Genomic DNA, 12,565 nt, shown 5'->3' with positions numbered 1-12,565 from the left:
AAAAAAGGGTCAGCTGGATGCGGTGGCTTATGCCTGTAATACCAGCACTTTGGGAGGCTGAGTTAGGCAGATCACTTGAGCCCAGGAGTCCAAGACCAGCCTGGCAACATGGCAAAATCTTGTCTGCACAAAAAATACAAAAATTAGCCAGGCATGGTGGCATGAGTCTCTAGTCCCAGCTACTTGGGAACTGAAGAGGGAAGATTGCTTGAGCCTGGGAAGCAGAGGTTGCAGTGAACTGAGATAGAGCCACTTCACTCCAGCCTGGGAGTCAAAGCCAGATGCTGTCTCAAAAAAAAAAAAAGGTCATGGGGAAGCACACATAACCAGCAGAGCATGGAGTGCACCACAGGAAAAACGGGGCTCAGGATCTGAGAAGCCTCAGGAAAGAGGAGACAGAGAGGCTCCCTCTTCTGAAGGCCTGCCCCAACCTTCCTTCCTCTTACCTTGGTGACCCCCTCAGAAACTACCAGCACATCTGGAGTGAAAGGTTTCAGGATTGGTGGTCACTCTTTCCAATTAAAAAAGGCACTTACAATCCAACCCAACTACAGAAGCTTGGCCGCAAGGTTTTGGGAACCAAGACCCCATCTAGAAAGTCAAGTGGAAAGATGATTTGTGGTTTTGTTTTCTGTGTTTTGCTTTAAGGGTGTGGTTCTTTCTCAGTCACCTGAATTTGGCAAAGAAACTGTTTTATGAAATGAAACATCAACGGCTGACCTCCAGTAAAAATGGACATAATTCACCAGGCACAGTGGCTCACGCCTGTAATCCCAGCTCTTAGGGAGGCAGAAGCAGGAGGATAGCTTAAGTCCAGGAGTGAGAGACTCACCTGGGCAACATAGGGAGACCTTGTTCTCCACAAAAAGGAAAAAAAAAAAAAAAAAAAAGATGAAAAAAACGGACCATGATAATAAAATTTTTTGTGTAGCCACAATTACAAAAAAAAAAAAAGAAAAGTCTGTGTGCTGCTTTCTCCCTTTTAATAGATTTTTCTTTTTTTTTTTTTTGAGACGGAGTCTCGCTATCACCCAGGCTGGAGTGCAGTGGCTAGATCTTAGCTCACCGCAAGCTCCACCTCCCAGGTTCCCGCCATTCTCCTGCCTCAGCCTCCCGAGTAGCTGGGACTACAGGCGCCCGCCACCTCGCCCGGCTAGTTTTTTGTATTTTTAGTAGAGACGGGGTTTCACCGTGTTAGCCAGGATGGTCTCGATCTCCTGACCTCGTGATCCACCCGTCTCAGCCTCCCAAAGTGCTGGGATTACAGGCTTGAGCCACCGCGCCCGGCCTAGATTTTTCAAAGGTTTTTATTTCCTTTTTTTAATCTTGAGAGTGAGACAACAGAACAACTCCTAGAAGAATTCACAGGCATTTATAATAAACTGCAGATGGGGTCCACAGTGCACAGAGGATAAGGAGACCCTCAGTAGTCACTCAGGACCAGGGACAGGACGAATTCTCGAGTCACAGTGGGGACAGGCAAAAAACACAAAATAGAAGGTTTTTTTTTTTTTTTTTTTTTTTTTTTTTTTGAGACGGAGTCTCGCAGTCGCCCAGGCGGAGTGCAGTGGCCGGATCTCAGCTCACTGCAAGCTCCGCCTCCCGGGTTTACGCCATTCTCCTGCCTCAGCCTCCGAGTAGCTGGAACTACAGGCGCCTGCCAAACTCGCCCGGCTAGTTTTTCTATTTTTAGTAGAGACGGGGTTTCGCCGTGTTAGCCAGGATGGTCTCGATCTCCGACCTCGCGATCCACCCGTCTCGGCCTCCCAAAGTGCTGGGATTACAGGCTGAGCCACGCCTGGCCAAAATAGAAGGTTAATGTTGCTGTTGCTTGGCCCTGTGTGGGGCTCCTGCTGTGGAGGGGGGCAGGGGCTAAAGGTGGAGGCAGGTGGTCTGGTGAAGGCTGGGCAGGGCAGTGGCCCTAGGACACCCCCTGACCTCCAACTCTGCAGCCCAGTGGGGTGGAAGTGAGCTGCCTCTGGCTGCTGGTAAATGCCAATAAGGTCTGTCTCCTCCTGCCCACCGAGGGCAGGACTCAAATCACCCCCCAGCGGGTGAGCTGCACCTCCTGCTGCCCAAGCTGGCCAGGGTCCCAGGCCCCACCTCTCCACGCCCATCCTGAGGTGCGTCCCCTCACTGCGCCCACAGGACTGCAGCCTGCACAATGTACATCAAAGACATGGGGTGGCTGGAGGGAACTGGGTGCGGGATGCAGATTTTTTTTTTTTTTTTTTTTTTGGAGATGGAGCCTCGCTCTGTCACCCAGGCTGGAGTGCACTGGTACAGTCTCGGCTCACTGCAACCTCTGCCTCCCAGGTTCAAGTGGTCCTCCTGCCTCAGCTGCCTGAGTAGCTGGGACTACAGGTGTGTGCCACCACGCCCAGCTAATGTTTGTATTTTTAGTAGAGACAGGGTTTTGCCATGTTGGCCGGGCTGGTGTTGAACTCCTGACTTTGGATGATCCGCCCACCTCGGCCTCCCAAAGTGTGGGATTACGAACGCGCCACCATGTATTTTTAGTAGAGATGGGGTTTCACTGTGTTGGCCAGGTTGGTCTCGAACTCCTGACCTCATGATCCACCTGCCTCAGCCTCCCAAAGTGCTGGGATTGTAAGTGTGAGCAACTGCACCCGGCCTTTTTTTTTTTGAGATGGAGTTTCACTCTTGTCGCCCACTCTGGAGTGCAATGGAGCCATCTTGGCTCACTGCAACCTCCGCCTCCCAGGTTCAAGCAATTATCCCGCCTTGGCCTCCTGAGTCGCTGGAACCAAGGGTGTGCATCACCACGTCCGGGTAATTTTTTTGGATTTTTAGTAGAGACAGGGTTTCAACATGTTGGCCAGGTTGGTCTCGAACTCCTGACCTCAGGTGATCTGCCCGTCTCAGCTTCCCTAAGTGCTGGGATTACAGGCGTGAGCCACTGAGCCCAGCCAAGGCAAAGTGTTTTGTTAACTATTGTGACATGTTTCAAAATCTAGCTTCAAGGCTGGCCTTGGCCAGTGAGGAGATCTGTGACTGCAAACACCTAGGCGTTCTGTGAAAAGACATGACTGCAAAAAGAGCACACGTACAATCACCAGCACTGAGACAAAGGCCGAGTACACACAGCATGCACCCAAGACCATGCAATGCCAGCCAAGGAGAAAGATGCACTGCTACCTTTTTTCATGGTACCAAACATGAAACTAAGCAGGAATGGCACATTTATTAATAAAGAACATGAAAAGATGGTTCCTGGACACTAGGAAGAATCACCAACACTGGACACTAAAAGAATAGGCAAGTTACCTCTTCTCCCCATGATCCTTTATCATTATAGATAAATCACCATGCCTGAATGAGCCCACGCATCCTACATGCATTTTTTGACCCAAGTGTTTATATAGACAGGGTCCCATGCAAAATAAGTATTTGCCTGGGGCCCTGCACACCCTAGAGGCAGCCCTTGGCACTGGTTCTGATGGTGCTGGTTCCACTGCTGGGCTGGCTGTGTTATCAGGTATTTGCAGTGGGGTGGCAATGGCAATGGGGTGTACACCTGAACCGTACAGGTGCTCCTCAACTTATGGGGTTACATTCCAATAAACTCATCATTAAGCTGAAAATATCATAAAGTCAAAAATGCATGTGATACACCTAACCTATCGAACATCACAATCTAGCCTGGCCTACCTTAACATGCTGAGAACACTGTGGTATCCTACACTGGGCAAGAGAGTCAAACACAAAGCTTATTTTATAATACGGTGTTGACTATCTCATGTAATCTAATGAATACTGTACTGACAGTGAAAAGCAGAACGGTTGTATGGGAGCTTGAAGTATAGCTATTGAATGCATGTCACTTTTGCACTATCCTAAGGTTGAACATCCTAAGTCAAACCACTGTCTGTTCCTCTGTAGCCGCTATACACAGGCAGGGGCTGGCCCTAACATGGCCATGGAGGACTGTTGCTGCGGATGGCACGGGGCTGCTGGTTTTCGTGCTGGAGCCGAGGATGCTGCCATCCCTGTAGCTACTGCATCCTTGTGCTGCTGCTGGCCCACAGGGGCTCTGAGCAGAGATGTCATCAGGCGAGGGCAGAGCTGTGGAGGTGGTGGCTGTTGCTGGGTCCAACTGTAGTGACCTGGTTGCTATTCCCCAGGGTTGTTATTCCCAGCAGTTACCACTGCCCCTGCCGCACCTGAACTCTCCTCAGTAGTTGCCTCCCTCACTGGTTTCCCTGTGGCCTCAGCTCAGACCCTCGTCTCTCCATCCCAGCTGCCCCAGCGGGTCCTGAAAGCCTGAGGAGTCCCCACGGCAGGGAAATGAAAAATGGTGCAAGGTGGGGACTTCCTGCAGTGACACATAAACCAAACTTATCCCTACAGGCACAGCCAAACATCAGAGGTTTCCCAAGGAAATAAAAGCTATGGTGAGAAACACATGCTTACCTTATAGGGCATAGATTCAAAGAAGATGGACGTGGCAGAGATTTTCTTCTTGTCTGTCATGAACCCATGGGTCAGGTGGCCCCCATCTGGCAGGTCCAGGCCCATGATGCGCCCATGGGGTTCCACCAGGGCAGTGTACACAGCGAAGTTTGCAGGGGAGCCTGAAACGAGTGGACCAAAGGAGACACGATTATTTCTAACCGAGGTACCAAGTGGCATCCGGGACCTTGGCCACTAAGCCTTCACCCAGGAGTGGCAAGAACAGGCCTCGTGCCTTCCCTGAGCTCCAGGAGGTGCCCCTTCACCATCAGCCTTCAAAGGGGAAGTTCAGAGACAGGGCACTACCTGGGAGGGGTACAGAGCTGGGAGCCCAAGGGCAATACAGAGAGATGCATGGCTTATCTTTTATTTATGGCAGTCCTTCTTTTTCTTTGTTTGTTTTTGAGATGGAGTTTCGCTCTTGTTGCCCAGGCTGGCATGTAATGGTGCGATCTTGGCTCAGCACAACCTCTGCATCCCAGGTTCAAGCAATTCTCTTGCCTCAGCCTCTGAGTAGCTGGGATTACAGACATGCACCACTACACCCAGCTAATTTTTGTATTTTCAGTAGAGACCAGGTTTCTCCATGTTGGTCAGGTGGTCTTGAACTCCCGGCCTCAGGTGATCTGCCTGCCTCTGCCTCCCAAAGTGCTGGGATTACAGGTGTGAGCCACTGTGCCCGGCCTATGGCAGTCCTTCTTAGGATGCTTCTTAGTGCATGTCAGCCCTGGGGGATGCACATGATGAGGCTGCACCAGGCCATAGGGATGAGACAATCACCTGAGTAGGGCTGGACGTTGACCCCCCAGCACTGTGGGTCCAGCTTATAGGCCTGCAGGGCTCGCTTCTGACAGAGGGTCTCCAGTTCATCAATAAACTCAGTCCCGCCATAGTATCTGTGGGAGGAGAGTAGGAGACTTAGATCCAATCAGACCTGGAAAATCTGTGCTTCACAGAGGCCAAAGAAGCTGAGGGGTGGGACAGTGAAACTAAAGTGGAGAGAAGTAATGAGAAGAGCTTGTTAACATGCAGATGCTGAAGCCAGCATGATCAAGTGTTCCACCAATGCCTCTGGAATCTAGAGTCAAGAGACCAAACCAGTTGTGCAACTTGGAGCAAGTATCTCATCTATAAAAAGAGGGGGTTTTGGCCAGGAGAGGTGGCACAGGCCTATAATCCCAGCACTTTGAGGGGCCAAGGAAGGATTGCTCAAGCCCAGGAGTTTGAGACCAGCCTGGGCAATATAGCAATACCCTCATCTCTACAAAAAATTTCAAAAATTAGCCAGGTGTGGTGGTGTGTGCCCATAGTCCCAGCTACGTGGGAGGCTGAGGAGGGAAGATTCATTTGGGCCCAGGTGGTAAAGGCTGCAGTGAGCTGTGATCACACCACTGGACTCCAGCCTGGGCAACAGAGTGAGACCCTGTCTCAAACAAAAGAAAAGGAAAGAAATCCTATCACATGCTATTAATACAACAGGGATGAGTCTGAGAACATTATGCTAAGTGAAACAAACCAGTCACCAAAAGACAAGCACTGTATGATTCAACTTTTATGAGGTCCCTAAAGTAGTTAAGCTCATAGAGGCAGAAAATAGAATGGTAGCTGCCAGAAGATGGGGGAACAAGGTCTAGAGAGCTTGTTTTTTTGACTTTTTGCATTTCTAATGAAATTTTACTTTCCATTTAATAACTGCATATCAAAATTTATCATATATTTATGTTTTTATTACCTATTATTTATTATATTGATAACTCAAGTACTAAAAACTACTGGATTCAAGCCAGTAATTTTTTTTTTTTTTTTTTGAGACAGTCTCGCTCTGTCGCCCAGGCTGGAGTGCAGTGGCGTGATCTCGGCTCGCTGCAACCTCTGCCTCCTGGGTTCAAGCAATTTTCCTGCCTCAGCCTCCTGAGTAGCTGGGATTATAGGCACATGCCACCAGGCCTAGCTAATTTTTGTATTTTTAGTAGCGACGGGGTTTCACCATGTTGGTCAGGCTGGTCTCGAACAACTGACCTCGTAATCCACCCGCCTCAGTCTCCCAAAGTGCTGGGATTACAGGCATGAGCCACCATGCCTGGCCTAAACCAGTAATTTTTTTTTTTTTTTTTTTTTTTTTGAGATAGAGTTTCCCACTTGTTGCCTAGGCTGGAGTGCAATGGCACAATCTCGCCTCACTGCACACTCCACCTCCTGGGTTCAAGCGATTCTCCTGCCTCAGCCTCCCAAGTAGCTGGGACTACAGGTGTCCACCACCATGCCTGGCTAATTTTTGTATTTTCAGTAGAGACAGGGTTTCTCCATGTTGGCCAGGCTGGTCTTGAACTCCCGACCTCAGGTTATCTGCCCACTTCCGCCTCCCAAAGTGCTGGGATTACAGGCGTGAGCCACTGCACACAGCCTAACCAATAATTTTTAGCTTTTAGACTCTGTGATCACGAAAAGCTTTTTTTTAAAAAAATAAAAAAATAAGAGACAGGGTCTTGTTCTGTCACCCAGGCAGGAGTGCAGTGGTGAAATCATAGCTTACTGCAGCCTAGAACTCCTAGGCTCAAGCAATCTTCCCTTGCCTCAGGCTCCTGAGGAGTTGGGGCTACAAGCCCATGTGTACCACACCCAACTAATTTTTTACTTTTTTGCAGAGAAAGGGTCTCCTTATGTTGCCAAGGCTGGTCTCAAACTCCTGGTCTCAAGCGATCTTCCCATCTCAGGCTCCCAAAGTGTTAGGATTACAGGTGTGAGCCATTGTGGGCTGTCACAAAAAGCTTAAAAATTAAAATACAAATGTATTTCTTTTTGTTTTTAAAAAATGTAACATAAAATTTCCCATTAAAAAAATCACATTATACACTGTAAATTCATCTAATTTTTTTTTTTTTTTCCTTGAGACAGAGTCTTGTTCTGTCACCCAGGCTGGAGTGCAATGGCGCGATCTTGGCTCACTGCAACCTCTGCCTCCTGGGTTCAAGCAATTCTCCTGCCTCAGCCTCCCAAGCAGCTGAGACTACAGGTGCGCACCACCACGCCTAGCTAATTTTTTGTATTTTTAGTAGAGACGGGGTTTCACCATGTTGCCTAGACTGGTCTTGAACTCCTGAGCTCAGGGAATCTGCCTGCCTCGGCCTCCCAAAGTGCTAGGATTACAGACATGAGCTACCACGCCTGGCCCTAATGTGGTATTTTGGCATATGTATACATTGTGAGATGATTAAGTCAAGCTAATTATCATATCCATCATCTCATGTACTTTTTTTCTGAGACGGAGTCTCGCTCTGTTGCCCAGGCTGGAGTGTAGTGGTGCGATCTTGGCTCACTGCAACCTCTGCCTCCCAGGTTCAAGCAATCCTCACACCTCAGCCTTCCGAGTAGCTGGGATTACAGGTGTGCACCACAATGCCTGGCTAAATTTTGTATTTTTAGTAGAGCCAGTGTTTGACCATGCTGGCCAGACCAGTCTCAAACTCCTAGCCTCAAGTGAGCTGCCCACCTCGGCCTCCCAAAGTGCTGGGATTTACATTCGTGAGCCACCGCGCCCAGCCGAGCATTTCTCATATGCTGATTAGCAGAAGTTATTATTTAATGGATACAGAGTTTCATTTCTGCAAGATAAAAAAGTTCTGGGGATGGGTGGTGGTGATGGTTACACAACAATGTGCATACACATAATGTCACTGAGCTGTACACTTAAAAAATAGTTAAAATGGGGCCGGGCACGGTGGCTCAAGCCTGTAATCCCAGCACTTTGGGAGGCCGAGACGGGCAGATCACGAGGTCAGGAGATCGAGACCATCCTGGCTAACATGGTGAAACCCTGTCTCTACTAAAAAATACAAAAAACTAGCCGGGCGAGGTGGCGGGCGCCTGTAGTCCCAGCTACTCTGGAGGCTGAGGTAGGAGAATGGCGTAAACCCAGGAGGCGGAGCTTGCAGTGAGCTGAGATCTGGCCACTGCACTCCAGCCCGGGCAACAGAGTGAGACTCCGTCTCAAATAAATAAATAGATAGATAGATAAATAGATAGATAGATAGATAGATAGATAGATAGATAGATAGATAGATAGTTAAAATGGGCTGGGCATAGTGACTCATGCCTGTAATACCAGCACTTTGAAAGGCCAAGGTGGGAAGATCACTTGAGCCCAGCAGTTCCAGGCTGCAGTGAGCTATGACTGCACTACTGCACTCCAGCCTGGGAAACAGAGCAAGACCCTGTCTCCAAAAAAAAAGGTTGAAATTGCCAGCCTAACTAACATGGTAAAACCCTGTCTCTACTAAAAATACAAAAAATAGCCAGAAATGGTGGCACCGTGCCTGTAATCCCAGCTACTTAGGAGGCACGAGAATCGTTTGAACCCAGGAGGCAGAGGCTACAGTGAGCCAAGATCGGGCCACTGGACTCCAGCTTGGGCAAGAGAGTGAGACCCCATCTCAAAAAAATAAAAAAGAGAAAGAAACTATACCCTATATGTTATATATATTTTTATTTTACCACAATTAGAGGGGGTTTCTATTGAACTGTACATTTTAAATGGGTAAACTTTACAGCCCATGATACATTTCAAAACTGTTAAAAAGTCTTTTTAGGCAAGGAATGGTGGCTCATGCCTATAATCTCAGCACTTTGGGAGGCCAAGGCAGGCAGAACATTTGAGGTCAGGAGTTCAAGACCAGCCTGGTCAACATGGTGAAACCCTGTCTCTATTAAAATTACAAAAAAATGAGCGGGCATGGTGGCACACGTCTGTAGTCCCAGCTACTTGGGAGGCTGAGGTGGGAGGATGGGTTGAGCCTGAGAGGTGGAGGCTGCAGTGTGCCAAGGTTGCACCACTGCAGTTCAGCATGGGCAACTGAACAAGACTATATAAAAAAACAAAACTGGGGCTGGGTGCAGTGGCTTACGCCTGTAATCCCAGCACTTTGGGAGGCCGAGACAGGCAGATCACAAGGTCAGGAGATTGAGATCATCCTGGCTAACACGGTGAAACCCCGTCTCTACTAAAAATACAAAAAATTAGCAGGGTGTGGTGGCGGGTGCCTGTAGTCCCAGCTACTCCGGAGGCTGAGGTAGGAGAATGGTGTGAACCCGGGAGGCGGAGCTTGCAGTGAGCCGAGATGGCACCACTGCACTCTAGCCTGGGCGACAGAGCAAGACACCCTCTCCAAAAAAAAAAAAAGAAAGATACAGGCCAGGCATTATGGCTCACGCCTGTTATCTCAGCACTTTGGGAGGCCGAGGTGGGTGGATTACCTGGGGTCAGGAGTTCAAGACCAGCTTGGCCAATATGGTGAAACCCTGTCTCTACTAAAAATACAAAAATCAGCTGGGAATGGTAGTGGGCACCTGTAATCCCAGCTGCTCGGGAGGCTGAGGCAGGAGAATCACTTGAATCCAGGAGGTAGAGGTTGCAGTGAGCTGAGATCACCCCACTGCACTCCAGCCTGGTCATCGCAGTGCGATTCAGTCTCAAAAAAAAAAAAAAAAAAATTAAAGTAATTACATGTAATGGCTCATGTCTGTAATCTCAGAGATTTGGAAGGCTGAGGTGGGAGAACTGCTTGAGGCCAGGAGCTCAAGACCAGCTGGGCAACATAGTGAGATATCAGCGCTACAAAAAATTTTAAAAATGAGCTAAGTATAGTGGCTTGCACCTGTAGTCCTAGCTACTTGGAAGGCTGAAGTGGGAGGATCACTTGAGCCCGGGAGTTGGAGATTGCAGTGAGCTTTGATTGTACCACTGCACTTCAGCTGGAGCAAGAGAGTGAGACCCTATCTCTAAAAAAAAAAAAAAATAGGCCGGGCCAGGTGTGGTGGCTCACATTTGTAATCCCAGTACTTTGGGAGGCCGAGGTGGGCGGATCACCTGAGGTCAGGAGTTGGAGACCAGCCTGACCAACATGGAGAAACCCCATCTCTACTAAAAATACAAAATTAGCCAGGCGTGGTGGTGCATACCTGTATTCCCAGCTATTGGGGAGGCTGAGGCAGGAGAATTGCTTGAACCCAGGAGGTGGAGGTTGTGGTGAGCCGAAATTGCACCATTGCACTCCATCCTGGGCAACAAGAGCAAAACTCTGTCTCAAAAAAATAAAAATAAATAAAAAATAAATAGGCCAGATGTGGTGGTTCACACTTGTAATCCTAGTAATATGGAAGGCTAAAGTGGGAAGACTGCTTGAGGCCAGGAGTTTGAAATCAGCCTGGGCAACATAGCAAGACCTTGTGTCTATTAAAAATTAGCCTGGTGTGGTGGCACGCTCCTGTAGTCCTAGCTACAGAGAGGCTGGGGCAGGAGGATTGCTTGAGTCCAGGAGTTTGAGGCTGTAGTGAGTTGAGATTGCACCACTGCACGCCAGCCTGGGCAAGACAACGAGACCTTGTCATTCATTTATTCATACATACATAACTTTTTTTTTTTTAAGCCAAGAACTTTAAGTTTGTATCAAGCAAAGTCGTTAATGTTAGGTCAATATTGTTTTCTTTTTTTTTTTTCTGAGATAGAATATTGCTCTGTCTCCCAAGCTGGAGTGCAGTGGTGCAATCTCGGCTCACTGCAACCTCTCTCTGCCTCCGAGTTCAAGCAATTCTCCTACCTCAGCCTCCAGAGTAGCTGGGGTTACAGGCATGCGCCTCCACATCTGGCTAATTTTTGTATTTTTAGTAGAGACGGGGTTTTGACATGTTGGCCAGGCTGGTCTCGAACTCCTGACCTCAGGTGATCCACCTGCCTCAGCCTCCCGAAGTGCTGGGATTACAGGTGTGAACCACCACGCCTTGCCTATTGTTTTCAAATATTGCCTTTGATTATAAATAATGTTCCAAAGATAGATTAATATTAAATTACATTAATAAAATATGATAATGAAAACATGTAATAATTGCCTTTTAAAAGAGCCCTTTAATTGGCTGGGCGCAGTGGCTCACGCCTGTACTCCCAGCACTTTGGGAGACTGAGGCGGGTGGATCATAAGGTCAGGAGATCAAGACCAGCTTAGCCAACATGGTGAAACACCGTCTCTACTAAAAATACAAAAAATTAGCTGGGGGGCGGTGGCGTGCAGCTGTAGTCCCAGCTATTTGGGAAGCTGAGGCAGGAGAACTGCTTGAACCTGGGAGGTGGAGGTTGCAGTGAGCCGAGATTGTGCCACTACACTCCAGCCTGGCAACAGTGATACTCCGTCTTAGGAAAAAAAAAAAAAAAAGCCCTTTAACATGAATACACGATGTAATTACACTTCTATTTAAGTTGTGGTTTTTTGTTTTTTTTTTTTCTTTTACTTTAGAAACAGGGTCTCATTCTGTCACCCCAGCTGGAGTGCACTGGCAAAATAATAGCTCGCTGCAGCCTTTGATCTCCTGGGCTCAAGCAATACTCCACCTCAGTCTCTTGAGTAACTGAGACTACAGGTGCATGCCACCATGCCCGGCTAATTTTTAAATTTTGTTTTGGAGACAGCATCTCACTATATTGCCCAGGCTGGTCTCAAATTCCTAGCTTTAAATGATCCTCTGCCCTGGCCTCTTAAAGCACTGAGATTACAGGGGTGAGCCACCACACTCAGTCCCCTTCTTAAAAATGTAGAAAACATCACCCCTTGCCCGATACATTGCCGTGAGAATCAAATGAAATATTAGTTGTGAAAACACCTGGTGTGGATCGGGTGCAGTGGCTCATAGCTCTAATCCCAACACTCTGGGAGGCCGAGGTGGGTGGATCGCTTGAGCTCAGGAGATGGAGATCAGCCTGGGCAACATGGTGAAACTCTGTGTCTCTACAAAAAATTAGCTGGGTGTGGTGGTGTGTGCCTATAGTCCCAGTGACTCAGGAGGCTGAGGTGGGAGGATGGCTTGAGTTCAGGAGGCCAAGGCTGCAGTCAACCTTGATCACACCACTGCACTTCAGCCTGGGTGAGAGACACACCATGTCTCAAAAAGAAAAAAAAAAAAAAGAAAGAAAACACCTGGTGTTAACAAAATACCTTAGCCTGAAAGAAGAAAGGAAAAAGAAAGGAGAGAGAGAAAGAAAGAAAACACCTGGTGAATTTTTCAAGTCACAATACTAAAGTTAGTTATTCACAGTAGGAGAAAGACA

General features: G+C 48.1%; 1 protein-coding gene across 2 annotated transcripts in view; it reads right to left on the bottom strand.

Moving 5' to 3' along the window:
• Positions 1–12,565, bottom strand: part of SHMT1 (serine hydroxymethyltransferase 1) — a 39,581-nt gene that overhangs the window by 15,053 nt on the left and 11,963 nt on the right. For both annotated transcript variants that reach the window (XM_033196310.1, XM_033196319.1), the window contains 2 exons: positions 5,254–5,369; positions 4,435–4,595 (listed from right to left, as the gene is read on the bottom strand). In XM_033196310.1, coding sequence (XP_033052201.1) covers positions 4,435–4,595; positions 5,254–5,369 — 277 coding nt within the window. The remainder of the gene's footprint in view (positions 1–4,434; positions 4,596–5,253; positions 5,370–12,565) is intronic.

The sequence above is a fragment of the Trachypithecus francoisi genome, unplaced genomic scaffold, assembly GCF_009764315.1.
Source record: "Trachypithecus francoisi isolate TF-2019V2 unplaced genomic scaffold, Tfra_2.0 Contig01665, whole genome shotgun sequence".
Taxonomy (NCBI): domain Eukaryota; kingdom Metazoa; phylum Chordata; class Mammalia; order Primates; family Cercopithecidae; genus Trachypithecus; species Trachypithecus francoisi.
Note: the sequence above shows the minus strand (reverse complement) of the source record. Positions and strands in the feature narration are given on the sequence as shown.